This window comes from Carlito syrichta, unplaced genomic scaffold, assembly GCF_000164805.1.
Source record: "Carlito syrichta isolate Samal-C Ts95f unplaced genomic scaffold, Tarsius_syrichta-2.0.1 Scaffold304553, whole genome shotgun sequence".
Taxonomy (NCBI): domain Eukaryota; kingdom Metazoa; phylum Chordata; class Mammalia; order Primates; family Tarsiidae; genus Carlito; species Carlito syrichta.
This window is the reverse complement of record NW_007248649.1, coordinates 1,245,343-1,258,924: the sequence shown is the minus strand read 5'-3', so window position 1 is coordinate 1,258,924 and position 13,582 is coordinate 1,245,343. Positions and strand designations below refer to the sequence as shown.

Sequence of the window (13,582 nt, the reverse complement as noted above, 5' to 3'; positions counted from 1 at the left end):
TGCAGTGGCTGCTCCAGGCCATTGCAGCCTCGACCTGCTGGGCTCCGGCGATCCTTCCACCTCAGTCTTCCAAGTAGCTGGAACCACAGGCGTGCGCCACCACAGCTGGCTAAGTTTTTGATTTATTGTAGAGATGAGGTCTCACCAAGTTGCCCAGGCGGGTCTCGAATTCGCGGGCTCGGATAATCCACTCACCTCAGCCTCCCAAGGCGCGGGATTACAGGCTGAGCCACCGAGCCCGGCTAAAAAAAAAAACAAACAAACCATTTTTTAAAAGCAGTTTTAGGTTCACGGCAAAATTGAGAAGAAAGTACAGAGTTCCCAGATACCCAACCCAATCACCAACATGCCCCATCAGATGGGACATTTGTTACAATCAACCTTCCTACATCGATAGGTCATGATCACCCAACGTTCCCCTTGGCCTTTACCCGCGTGAGCGATCCTTCCTCTGCCACTGAAATGGTGTATGGGTGAATTTAATGCCCTGGAGAGTTTGTAACAGTCACTGAAGTTTGAATTTAATGGAAAACATACTTCTCCATCCTCTTGACTAAGACTTCTGGAATCCATTTACAACATTCGTTTTTCTCTGGTGTTAGGAAGGCATCCCTGACATAGAAGCCCTGTTACAATTAAGTCCACCGCACTTCTGGGGAAAAAGAGTCAATCTGATCACCATCCCATACTTCATACACCACCTGTGTGCAGAGACTTCGACCCCTTGACCTTCTCTCGTTAGGGTCCATAATCTCAGACTTTCCCCATCTGTTGCATTAAACAGCCCTTGTGCATTACTTTCCTCTTTCCTCACAGAATGGAATATAAAATTCAGCACAAGATTTTTTTTTTTTAATTTTAGAAACAGGATCCCCCTCTGTTGCCCAGGCTGGAGTGCAGTGGTACAGTCGTGGTTCACGGCAGCCTCAAACTCTTGAGCTCAAGGGACCCTCAGCCTCCCAAATAACTGGGACTATAGGCTTGTACCACCACACCTGGCCAATTTTTTTTTTTTTTTGTAGAGATGGGGGTCTCGCTATGTGACCCAAGATGGTCTCAGATGCCGACCTCAAATGATCCTCCCACCTCAGGTTCCCAAAGCACTGGAATTACAGATGTGAGTCACCATGCCTGACCCTAGCACAGGATTTTGATAAGGACCAGCGATAGAAAAAAATACTATGGAAAGTTTGCAGTATGGTTTTTATGTTTTAAAAAAGTCAGTAGGAAAAGCAACAGAGGAATCGTGGGGGAGGCATGCGTTCCATATTCTTATTTCCCATCTTGGCATTTTTTCTGTGATTCATAACTGCATGTGACGGGCCTTGCACAAGGGAGCAGTGTCAGTGGGTTCCAGAAGGTGGGAGGAAGGCAGTGGGTGACGTCTGCCTTCGAGTTGAAGAGAATTTCATCATTGACATTGTTAAGTACTGCCAGCGCAGGTGATCAAAAACCAGATCTGCTTAGTTGGCTTTATCACTGTTTAAATTCTCTGTAGAAACACACCCCACTATTGTCTAACCCCATCCTCACAACATCCTCCCAAATGCTACTAGCTAGTGGTGCCAACACGAAGAGCCTTTTTAGTCACGGCACTCGTGGTCCAGTCAGCCCCTTCCTTCTCTGTGAGGCGTGTGTAGTTAGGCGGTTTCCTGAGCGCTTGGTGTTTCTGTCTCTGCAGTCTTAGATGACCAACCACAGACAAGGTGTCGCAGATATTAGCCTGGTGGCCGACTTCTTCCCTTTCTACCTCTTGGCCTCCGTGATGATTTCATATTGAGCAACGGCATCAGTAAAGATTAGGGGAAGAACTGGATTCTGTTCCACACAAGTGGATTCATAATTTTGAAATACAATAATAAGACATTTGTATAGCATTTTCTACACACCAGGCACCTAGATACTATTACCTAAGCCACTAACTCAGTTAGAGAGGTTAAATAACACTATCTTTGTTCTTATATTATGAAATGCCACTGTTTATTCTGTAATTTATGTTCTGAGCTCAGTGGCATATAAAAATGGGTCACTTCAGTGTTTCTCAGGAAAAGTCCAGGTTAGTTTAATAGAGAAGTTTGTGAATTTCTTCCTGTTTATTCCCTTCTCCTTGTCTTTCTGTGAGAAAGTACAATTTTTTGGTATAGTTTTTCCAAAGGTATTATTGAGCACCTAGTTTGGGCCTGACACCGTCTATAACATGTCAAGACAACCAGTCAAAAATGGAATAATCTGTCTGAGTAAAAGCCTGGATTTCAGAGGGGTTAAATGACTTGGCCAAGTTCACATGGCAGGTTTTGATAAAGCTTGATTTTCAGAAAGGTTCCTTTTAAAACTGCATTTACAACCGGTGCGGTGTCTCAAGCCTGTAATCCCAGCACTTTGGGAGGCTGAGGTGAGAGGATTGCCTGAGCCTACGGGTTCGAGAATAGCCTAGGCAACTTGATGGGACTGCACCTCTACAATAAATAAAAAAATTAGCTGGGCGTGGTAGCATGCGCCTGTAATTCCAGCTACTTGGAAGGCTGAGGTGGAAGGATCGCCTGAGCTCAGCAGGTCGATGCGGGGGTGGCCGTGAGCATGCCACTGCACTCCAGCTTGGGCAATACAGTGAAATTCCAATTTAAAACAACAACAACAAAATCCTGCATTTTCGTTTTCTTTTATTAATTAGTTAAAATAAAAGTTATCTCATAAATTAAAAGGCAGATTATAGATTTAAAAAAGAATTCTAGCCGGGCTCGGTGGTTCATCCTGTAATCCTGTGCCTTTGGGAGGCTGAGGTGAGTGGATTGCCTGAGCCCGCAGGTTCGAGACCCGCCTGGACAACTTGGTGAGACCTCATCTCTATAATAAATCAAAAATCAGCTGGGCATAGTAGCGCGCGCCTGTAATTCCAGCTACTCAGAAGGCTGAGGCGGAAGGATTGCCGGAGCCCAGTGGGTCAAGGCTGCGGTGGCCAGGAGCAGCCACCGCACTCCAGTCTGGGTGATGGAGTGAAACTCCAACTCAAAAAAAAAAACATCCTTAGCAACAAGAAAGTCAGCCAAGCCGGGCTCAGTGGCTCAGCCTGTAACCCCATGCTTTTGGGAGGCTGAGGTGAGTGGATTGCCTGAGCCCGTGGGTTCGAGATCCGCCTGGGCAACTTGGTGAGACCTCATCTCTACAATAAATCAAAAATCAGCCGGGCGTGGTAGTGCGCGCCTGTAATTCCGGCTAGTCGGAAGGCTGAGGTGGAAGGATCACCAAAGTCCAGCAGGTCGAGGCTGCGGTGACCGGGAGCGGCCACTGCACTCCAGTCTGGGCGACAGAGTGAGACTCCAACTCAAAAGAAAAAAAAAAGAAAAAAAGAAAGCCAGCCACCATGAAGCTAACATATGAAAGTATTTTTCCAATGTCCACTGCAGTTATTGACAAGACTTAGCCATCAATTACAAGAACACATCAGTTTTGTGTAAATGTTTTTTTTTTACTTCTCTGCTCAAGTAAATCTTGAGCACTTCCAATTTTCTTCTTTGTTCAGAAGTTTCTTTCCCCTTTTTTTTCTCTAGTCCCTCAAAGGTCATTTAAATATGTATCAGCGCTCCTTGGATTATGGTGGGTTGCGTCCCAATAAACCCATGATAAGGCAAAAATATCAAAAGTGAAAAACACATGATACTTATTTTTAAATTATAATGAATTTATTTGACTGTAGCCTCATGATAAATCAAGGACTGTAGTAAATATGTATCACTTTCTACCACTGTAAAGTCAAAAAATCGAAGTCCTAAATTGAGGACCTTCAATGTCAACAATTATTGAGTCCCAATCTGTTTCCCTCAAATCTGAGTTTGGTGTTAAGAGGGATACAAAGTTACCATTTATAATCCTGCAGGATCATCTTAAGCAACATTGTTAAAATGCAGGAAGGTAGGTAGGTAGGTAGGGGTGTGTGTGTGTGTGTGTGTGTGTGTGTGTGTGTGTGTGTGTGTGTGTATGTGTGTGTGAGAGAGAGAGAGAGAGAGAGAGAGACAGAGAGAAACGGATGGGAAAAGATGTACTAAATTGTCAAAACCACAGTATTGCTTGAATGGTGGCCCAGCTTTTGTCTACACTATAGGCATGATCTATGTGTCTTGGACTGACTCTAGGTTTGACTCTGATGTTAGCCAGACACGTACCCTCTCTAATTCTATCCAGGGCTAGGCCTCTTGCGAGAAGGAGAAAAGACTTTCTATTGATGAAGAGAAGGGGAGCCTGATCTAATTGTTATCTGACTTTGTGCTCAACTTAACTCTGCACATCCCGAAAAATGAGTTAGAGAACATCATAACACAAGAAAAGTTGAGAGTAGGTTTATTGCCATCTTTGGAGATAGGGTACATGAGCTGTGGTCATAAAGAGGGATTGTTACAAGACAGACTGGTCAGAAGAACAAAGATGACTTATCTGATCCTGACTGCAACAAAGGGCCGGTTATGAAACAAGGTATTCGAGTTGCCTCTGTCCTCATTTAACTGGTAGCATGCCAATTAAATGCCTCCTGCAAGAGAATAATAAGATGATGCTCTTTAATCAATTAAATGTGTTCTTATGTGTCAGGCTGTACTATACAGGCTGTTGGCAAAGGTATTCCACTTTCTTAAAATATCTGTATTATACTTCTAGAAAAACTACTTACTAATATCACAGTTATAGATAAGTTTCTAAAACGGTGTGCATGAACATTGAGGCCATCCATAAAGGGCTGAAGCGAGATGTCTTATCTGTTGTGTTTCTGTGAGTTTGCCAAGATATTTTTAACAGGGAACTCTAGGATTTGCCAGAGTTTGAAATGTCTGGGTTTGTTTGATTATTTCACAGAGATGATAAATATCCAAAAGGAGAGCAGTCCCATATGTAACTAACTGAAGGAATGAGTATGCGGGAAGGAATGCCTCCAGGCTGAGGGGGGTGCCAGAGCCCAGGTTGCTGGCCTGCTAATAAGCCGGAGGTCCATCCCACCGGTGGGAGTTGCTACACCCTGGGAGTCACCTAATGTCCCACAGGTGAAGCAAGTTCCCCCACACTGGGTCTATCTCTTCTGAGGTGGCAGTGCTTGTCACCTTGCTCACAATCCCCAGAGCCACAACAGTGAGCATCATACCCTAAACTCCTTGTCCTCTTTGGCATTATTGATTGATTGATTGATTGAGTTGGAGTCTCACTCTGTCACCCAGGCTGGAGTGCAGTAGCACGCTCAAGGCCACCGTAGCCTCGACCTGCTGGGTCCAGGTGATCCTTCTGCCTCAGCCTTCCAAGTAGCTGGAACTACAGGCACGTGCTGCCACACCCAGCTAATTTTTTTGATTTGTTGTAGAGATGAGGTCTTGCCAAGTTGCCCAGGCTGGTCTCGAACCCGTGGGCTCAGGCAATCCTCTCACCCCCGCCTCCCAAAGTGCTGGGATTATAGGTGTGAGCCACCGTGCCCGGCCAAGACATTGTATTTTTATTAGCAAAGAATGGTGTTTATATGTGAATGAGAGTGAGAAAATCAGATTACAGAAAAATAGACATAATATGGTCCCATTTTTGTATCAAAAAAATCATCACAGAAATAACTTTGGGAGAATAAATACCAAAATGTTAATATAATGAGATTATTGGTATTTTTGTTTTGCTTATTTGTATTTTTTATCTTTTTACATTTTTATTTATTTTTTAAGTTGGTGTCTCACTCTGTTCAACAGGCTGGAGTTCAGTGATGCAATCATGGCTCACCACTGTCTCCACCTCCTGGGCTCAGGCAATCTGCTTCAGCCTCCTGAGTAGCTGTGACTACAGGCGTGCACCACTACACCTGGCTAATTTTAAATTTTTTAGAGACAAGTTTTCACTATGTTGCCCAGGCTGGTCTCAGACTCCTGGGCTCAAGTGATCCTCCTGCCTCGACCTCCCAAAGTCTGGGATTATAGAAATGAGGCACTGCACTCAGCTGTATTTTCTTTTTAACAATGAATATGGACTGATTTTATGAAAATTAACTTTAAAAATCACTTCAGTTATAACATCTGGACACAGATCAGTGTTGTGGACAGAAGGCTTTGCTTACTACTCAGCTGTCTTTTTTTTTTTTTTTTTTTTGAGTTGGAGTCTCTCTCTGTCGCCCAGACTGGAGTGCAGTGGCCGCTCCCGGCCACCGCAGCCTCGACCTGCTGGGCTCCGGTGATCCTTCCACGTCAGCCTTCCAAGCAGCTGGAACTACAGGCGCACACTACCATGCCCAGCTAATTTTTTATTTATTGTAGAGATGAGGTCTCACCAAGTTGCCCAGGTGGGTCTTGAACCCGCAGGCTCAGGCAATCCACTCACCTCGGCCTCCCAAAGTGCTGGGATTACAGGCTGAGCCACCGAGCCCGGCCTCAGCTATGTCTTATACTCTGCTTAGAGTGGTGGAAATTTCAAGATAAGACCATGAGAGGAAAACCTGAAATTCAGAGGTTTATGTTCTGTAGAGTTGGACTACTGGATCTTAAAAATATTATCTTGCGAGCCGGGCTCGGTGGCTCAACCTGTAATCCCGCGCCTTTGGGAGGCTGAGGTGAGTGGATTGCCTGAGCCTGCGGGTTCAAGACCCACCTGGGCAACTTGGTGAGACCTCATCTCTACAATAAATAAAAAATTAGCCAGGTGTAGTAGCATGCGCCTGTAGTTCCAGCTACTTGGAAGGCTGAGGCAGAAGGATCACCAGAGCCCAGCAGCTCAAGGCTGTGGTGGCCGGGAGCGGCCACTGCACTCCAGTCTGGGCAACAGAGTGAGACTCCAACTCAACAAAACAAAAAACAAAAAACAAAATATTATCTTGCTACCACCCAACTTCCAAGAAATAAAACTGCCTTGGCCAATTTAAGAGTTATTCAGGGTGACATAAGTGAAAGAGGTTGTTATCGCTACTCTTCAGATAAAATAATGTCTTAATTTTCAACCAGGTTCCCATTTTAAATAAATTTTCATATAGTATGACCTTTTCTTCACCTCCCTGCCTCAGATAAAATCCTTCCCTCCATCTTTTTCCCATTGTTCTTCCCTCCTTAGCATGGCTTCTTTCCATCTTCATAACACAAACACCGATAACACACACACACACACACACACACACACACACACACACACACACAATGTCTCCCCTGCCCGTTCATTGAGAGAGCGATCTGTCAATCAATGGATTGATCAATCTACCATCTATGTGCTTAGCTATCATCTGTCTATAGATTTACCGTTTATTGTCTATCTGCCCACCTATCTATTCATCTGTAATCTGTCTATCAGCCTATCATTTGTCTGTCTGTCTGTCTGTCAATCTGTGTCTGAGTTGCTTTAACGTCCTTTTTGGAAAATGTGGTATTTCTTTTTTTTTTTTTTTTTTTTTTTGAGTTGGAGTCTCACTGTCACCCAGACTGGAGTGCAGTGGCCACTCCCGGCCACCGCAGCCTCGACCTGCTGGGCTCTGGCGATCCTTCCGCCTCAGCCTTCCCAGTAGCTGGAACTACAGGCACGCGCTACCACGCCTGGCTCATTTTGATTTATTGTAGAGATGAGGTCTTCACCAAGTTGCCCAGGCAGGTCTTGAACCCACAGGCTCAGGCAATCCACTCACCTTAGCCTCCCAAAGGTGCGGGATTACAGGCTGAGCCACCGAGCCCGGCACATGTGGTGTTTCACTGAGGAGAGCACTGAAGTAGGAGTCAGAAGAAAATCATCTGTTGTAGACGATACACACCTACGAGTTAAGGAGGTATCAGATATGTTGATCATTGTCATTCAAGCACATTCTTGAAGACAGAAGTCACTTCCAATAGACAACTGCTAGGATTTGAGGGAAGGGGGCGCAAAACTAGAAACTGGTGCAGGAGGAAGGGTCGTGCTGTCTGCTTTCCAGGAGGCTTGGAGGAGGTGTGGCCCCACTGGGAAAGGCTGTGGAGCCAGATATTGGCAAAGACAGCCAAGTGTGGAGCAAAAGCACGAGTTAGCCAATAGCACGGTCATGTTCAGATAGCATGTCCACAACTTACATCTACTCGCACCCCGGCATGCCTGATGACTGAATTCTAAATGACACTAGAAGGCTCTTACAGACCTTTTGTAGGTGTAAACAAGATGAGCTATTGAAAGCATGCCAGGACCACAAACTCTTGAGGGAAAACAACACATGGAAATTTTTTTAAAAGCCAATTTGGCATCTATTCATAAAGAATGGGATTAGATTTAATTAAAGGGGGGAACCCCCAACTCCATCTGGTTCTCTCCACATCGGCGCTGGGGAGTGATATGAGAGCCAGAGCTGGGGATTATTTCTTGGCACTAGCAGATTTCCTCCTCAGGGATCAAATATAAAATTCAAGCTGACCTTTGTTTAGGAATTTGTAAGCTGGACACCATTGGCTTCCTGACAGATTTTGCTGTCTTCTGTCACCTCCATAATGGAGAGACCAGCTCTCGATCGCGTCTAGGAAATATACTATTGTTCTGTTTATTTTTTTACTTTTATTTTTTTACAGCGACAGTGAATCCTAAAACTGAATGGTGCTAATGTTTTCCAAGAGAAGCAACCCCTGAGGGAGCCTGCTGCGCCTGCCAACAGAGGAACGAAGAGGATACGAATTTAATTAATTTCAAATCATTGTAGACACAAGAACCTTTTGCTGTTTCTTCCAACGCCCACTCTGCTTAAATGATGGCGTCACCTGTACTTGGAAGAATGTGTGATTGAGAAGTCCGAGGAGAGGCCTGGCCGTCATCCATGGTTGCCGCCGAGGGTGGGGAAAGCATGTGATGCTCGCCTCTGATCAATGGGCAGTCCCTCCTCTTAGCCAACTCCCGGCTCACCCTACTCCCTTTGGCCATGCTCTCTAAGTCTTCGTTTACTTTTCTGCTTCATTCCATGGGGTTTAAATCAGGAAGCCGTTTTTTCTTTGGTTTCCTTCTGGGTCACCTCATTACCTAACTAGCTGTGGACAATTTCCTCTGATTACTCAAGTCCTCTGACAGGTAAACTTACATTCAGCAGGCACTTTTCTCAAGGAGTGTTATGTCATGGAAAAGACCAGATAAAGTCAGTGCTTCTTGGGTACACCCTCCCATTGGGCAGGTAAGTTCCATCTGCCAAGAGCGCACAGCGAGAGTCCACCGTCCCGTCCTGATGAGATGTTGTTTTGTGACTTGTAGATTCTGACCTGGACTGGTCCGGCCAACTTTGGGAACCAGAAATCTTCCAGGAAAGAACAAATGTTTTCCTCAGCTAAAATTACTTCTGCTTGTCAAAGTTTCTCCCAAGTTTTTGTTGTTGTTGTTTGTTTATTTTTGTTTTTTGAGTCGGAGTCTCTGTCACTCAGGCTGGAGTGCAGTGTCACGATCAAGCTACCGCAGCCTCAACCTGCTGGACTCAGGCAATCTTTCCACCTCAGCCTTCCAGGTAGCCAGAACTACAGGTGCATGTCACCACACCCAGCTAATTTTTTGATTTATTGTAGAGATGAGGTCTCACCAAGTTACCCAGACTGATCTTGAAACCCTGGGCTCAGGAATTCCTCTTACCCCAGCCTCTCAAAGTGCTGAGATTCCACGTATGAGCCACTGCACCCGACCCTCAAGTTTAATTTTGTTTCACCATAGCTCCTTTGCATGTGACATGTGGGTACGCAGTAGGCAGTATGTGCAGGTGGGGGCATCTGTCACCCTCCTATATCTCGGAGGTCTTTAAGGTGGTTTGAAACAAACAGAATTGGAACAGGAAATCTGTACCTCTCAGCGGATATCACTCATGCTCATCATTCTTTCCTGCGACGCTGGAACCAGGCTTCTGTCCTCAACGCAGCAATCCAGGAGATCACTTTCAGTTCTTCATAGATGAAATTCTGTGTGACATTTGTTGACATCCTTGTGCTAAAAGCAATGATGCAAAATGGAGAAGGGCCTGCTGACCACTCACATAAAAACCTCCACTCAATCCTTAATTTTTTCATTCGACCTTTAAAGCCATTTAGCAAATGGGGAGTCCTCAGTTCTCCTAGGACACTTGATGTTTCATTCCAGGAAAGAAACAAAGAGGGAAAACTTGACTTCACTACCCACATATAAACCGAGGCGGGAGATGAGACTAATCAAGCATTTGCTCCTGAATTTTGGGTCTTGTATTTGAAAGTGTGCCTTAATGCATATTGGAAGCTGCCCCTGTCCTACTTTTTAGGGTCTTTTTCACAAGTTTTTGCTGTCTGAACTATGCCAATAATTTTAAAGACAGAGTTCCAGACCAGAGAGGTCTTTCTGTACAATGCAAGATATAGCTATCAGGTTGTGTTTGACCACTGCTGTCATGCTGTCCTGGTATAGCATAGAACTTTGACAGAGGACAAGCTTCATGGTGTATCCCTCCAGCAGATTCACCTATCACATTCTCATCAGCACATCCAAACATGGTTTTGTGTTTTCATTGCTGTTTTGCATACTTATATCCAACTTGTGGCCCACTCTGATTCTTAGATCTTTATGTCCAAATTGCTGTTTTCTGAATCAGAACTTGTCTTTTTTTTTTTCTGTCTATGTTTGCTACGTTCAGCTTGTTTCTCATCAACATTTTGACTCTTAGTTTCCATCTTCTTATCTCCAGACTTCTAAGATCTTTGCTGAATACTCAGACCTTTAGGTTTGATCCAACCCTGTCAAATGATGAACTATAGAAGTTCAGAGAAGTATATGGGACCTTGAAATCTCACTTTAATAAAGCCATATTTTATAATATGATTTTTAAAATCTTCTCATTCAGTATTTTAAATAACTTCAAATTTCAGAAGAAACAAATTTCAGCAACATATTAAGTTTATGTCTGATAAATCTATAATTGCACAGTATACAAGACACTTTTAAAAAAGATAACTTATTCTGACAAGATCTATGAGGTTACTATGGGTCAAAACAGTCAAGTGCCCTGTGTCTTTTTATTACTATTGAACCAATAGACATCATTTATTCATGACAATTTCAAGAACTGTTTTTAAACCAACTTAATTTTATCTTTCAGAATGTTTTAGTGAAAAATCTCATTACTTTGCCTGAATTGTATAGCCAATCAGCAAAATCTGACTTTAGATTATTTTAAAGATATAACTTGTACTGCATTTTTGTTCATTGTAAGCAAACTAGGTTAACAGTATTGCCTAGTTAAACTCCTCAGGAAAGTTGTTTTAATAAATATCTAGAACTATCCATTTGTGACTCCTCACTCAATGATATGTGATTCCTCTCTCTGGGAAGAGCATCATTATCCAGTGCGAGGGCCTGGGTCTACCTGGATACTCCCCGGTGGTAGATGCTTCTGCTCACCATAGCGCCAGTAATGGAAATGGATGCTTCAAGAAAATACTTTTACCTATTCTTTTATGGTGGTTGTTTAACCTATTGATTCACACAGTCTCTGGAAAAGGGCCTTATGTTGAGTAAACATAAAATGTAGGCTTTAGTTTCAGCTTCTGTCAGGATTAGTACCAATTCTGAATCTAGTGCCGTGATAAGACATAGTTTCACACTGGGAAGATGCTGCTGAGATTCTCATTGTGGGGAAAACACTGAAGTTTTATACTGAATTAAATTAACACGTGACTTTTTCACAGTCAGAAGACATTCAGGGTGAATTCTGGGGTTTCCACTTACTACTTACTATAACAGGCTGCCCAGAGCAGCTTCATTTCTGCCACGTGGCAACAACCGGAAGCATTCCTGTGGATCAGTGTGGAGTGGAATTCATCAAATTGTGTAACCCAGGCAGGGCGTAGTGCTCATGCCTGAAATCCTAGCATTTTAGGAGGCCAAGGTGGGAGAATTGCTTATGTCCAGGAGTTCGAGACCAACCAGAGCAACAAAGACTGACCTCATCTCTACAAAAAATTTTTTTCTTAATTAGCTGAGAGTGGTGGCATGTGCCTGTAGTCCCAGCAACTTGGGAGGCTGAGGCAGAAGGATTGCCTGAATCCAAGAGGTTGAGGCTGTGATGAACCATGAAAGTGCTATTGCACTCCAGCCTGGTGACAGAGTGAAACCCTGACTCAAAAGAAAAACACCCAAAAAATGAACAAGCAAAAATTTCATAACCTGGACAACTAGTTGGTAGAATTATTCATTTTTCCGGAGGGAGGCAGCTCTTTGGCATTGCCTTGACATTGTCTTGACTTGGCATTGTCTTGCCTGGCATCAAAATTGTATTTCCTCTTAGTCCTTTGGGGGTGTTATTTGTTTTGTTGCCCTCTGACCTTTTCTAAATAGCATATCATGTTCATGAGCCAGCAAACCAGACACCTATGAAAATAGAGCTTTGTGTGAGCTCTTCACGTGCTCTAAGCTTTTTCAAATATTTTAAGTTAAATTTCTAAACCAAAGTGCTTAAGATAACATGAAGACTTTAATTTCAGCACTTTACAAGATTAGAAGGACAATATAGAACTGTTTAAGATGTGCAAAGGTGAGTCGGGCTCGGTGGCTCAGCCTGTAATCCCGCGCCTTTGGGAGGCTGAGGTGAGTGGATTGCCTGAGCCCACGGGTTCGAGACCTGCCTGGGCAGCGAGACCTCATCTCTACAATAAATTAAAAAAAAAAAATCAGCCGGGCGTGGTAGCGCATGCCTGTAATTCCGGCTACTTGGAAGGCTGAGGCAGAAGGATCGCCGGAGCCCAGCAGGTCGAGGCTTTGGTGGCTGGGAGCAGCCACTGCATTCCAGTCTGGGTGACAGAGTAAGACTCCAACTCAAAAAAAAAAAAAAAGATGTGCAAAGGTGGATTAAAAAAAAAAAAAAATTGAACTTCAGGTGCAGAGGGCCCATGTTACCATACCCCTCAGTTTACCTTACATTATTATTATTGGCCTCTAGGACTTTGTCAGTGAGTCATTGGACTTTTACAAAAAATAAAAAATTCTTCATATTTTTCATTTCTTTGGTCTGCATATAAAGGACTTAATGAATAATATTCAGCTACTACATTATAGCAAGCAATATTTTTTCTTTCTTTTTCTTTTTCTTTTTTTGAGTTGGAGTCTCACTCTGCTGCTCAGGTTGGAGTGCAGTGGCATGCTCACAGCCAGCACAGCCTTGACCTGCTGAGCTCAGGTGATCCTTTTGCCTCAGCCTTTCCAAGTAGCTGGAACTACAGGCACGCGCCACCACACCCGGCTAATTTTTTTTTTTATTGCAGAGATGAGATCTCACTAAATTTCCCAAGCTGGTCTCGATCCCGCGGTCTCTAGCAGTCCTCTCACCTAGGCCTCCCAAAGTGCTGGGATTATAGGTGTGAGCCACCCACCCAGCCAAAATTTTTTTCCAGCATCAAAGTCAGTTGAGAGTAAGTGTTGTGTTATTCTGTCTTAGATGAAACCCCTGGGATTATAAATAACATCAGGAATATGTGAAAACTCTGCATGTTTCTGCATGTTTAATAAATGTCAGCTTTCAGAAAAAGCAGGGAATATAGATATCCAACAAGTTAAAAAATAATCTGGGATTGGGAGTGTGGCTCACACCTATAATCCCAGAATTTTAGGAGGCTTAGGCAGGAGGATTGCTTGAGCCCAGGAGTTCAAG

General features: G+C 43.8%; 1 protein-coding gene across 1 annotated transcript in view; it reads left to right on the top strand.

Moving 5' to 3' along the window:
* The window catches only part of TMEM154 (transmembrane protein 154), a 62,482-nt gene extending 53,641 nt beyond the window's left edge, over nucleotides 1–8,841 (top strand). The window contains exon 7 of the mRNA XM_021713443.1: nucleotides 8,517–8,841. Coding sequence (XP_021569118.1) covers nucleotides 8,517–8,532 — 16 coding nt within the window. The 3' untranslated portion in view covers nucleotides 8,533–8,841. The remainder of the gene's footprint in view (nucleotides 1–8,516) is intronic.
* Nucleotides 8,842–13,582: the final 4,741 nt, after the last annotated feature.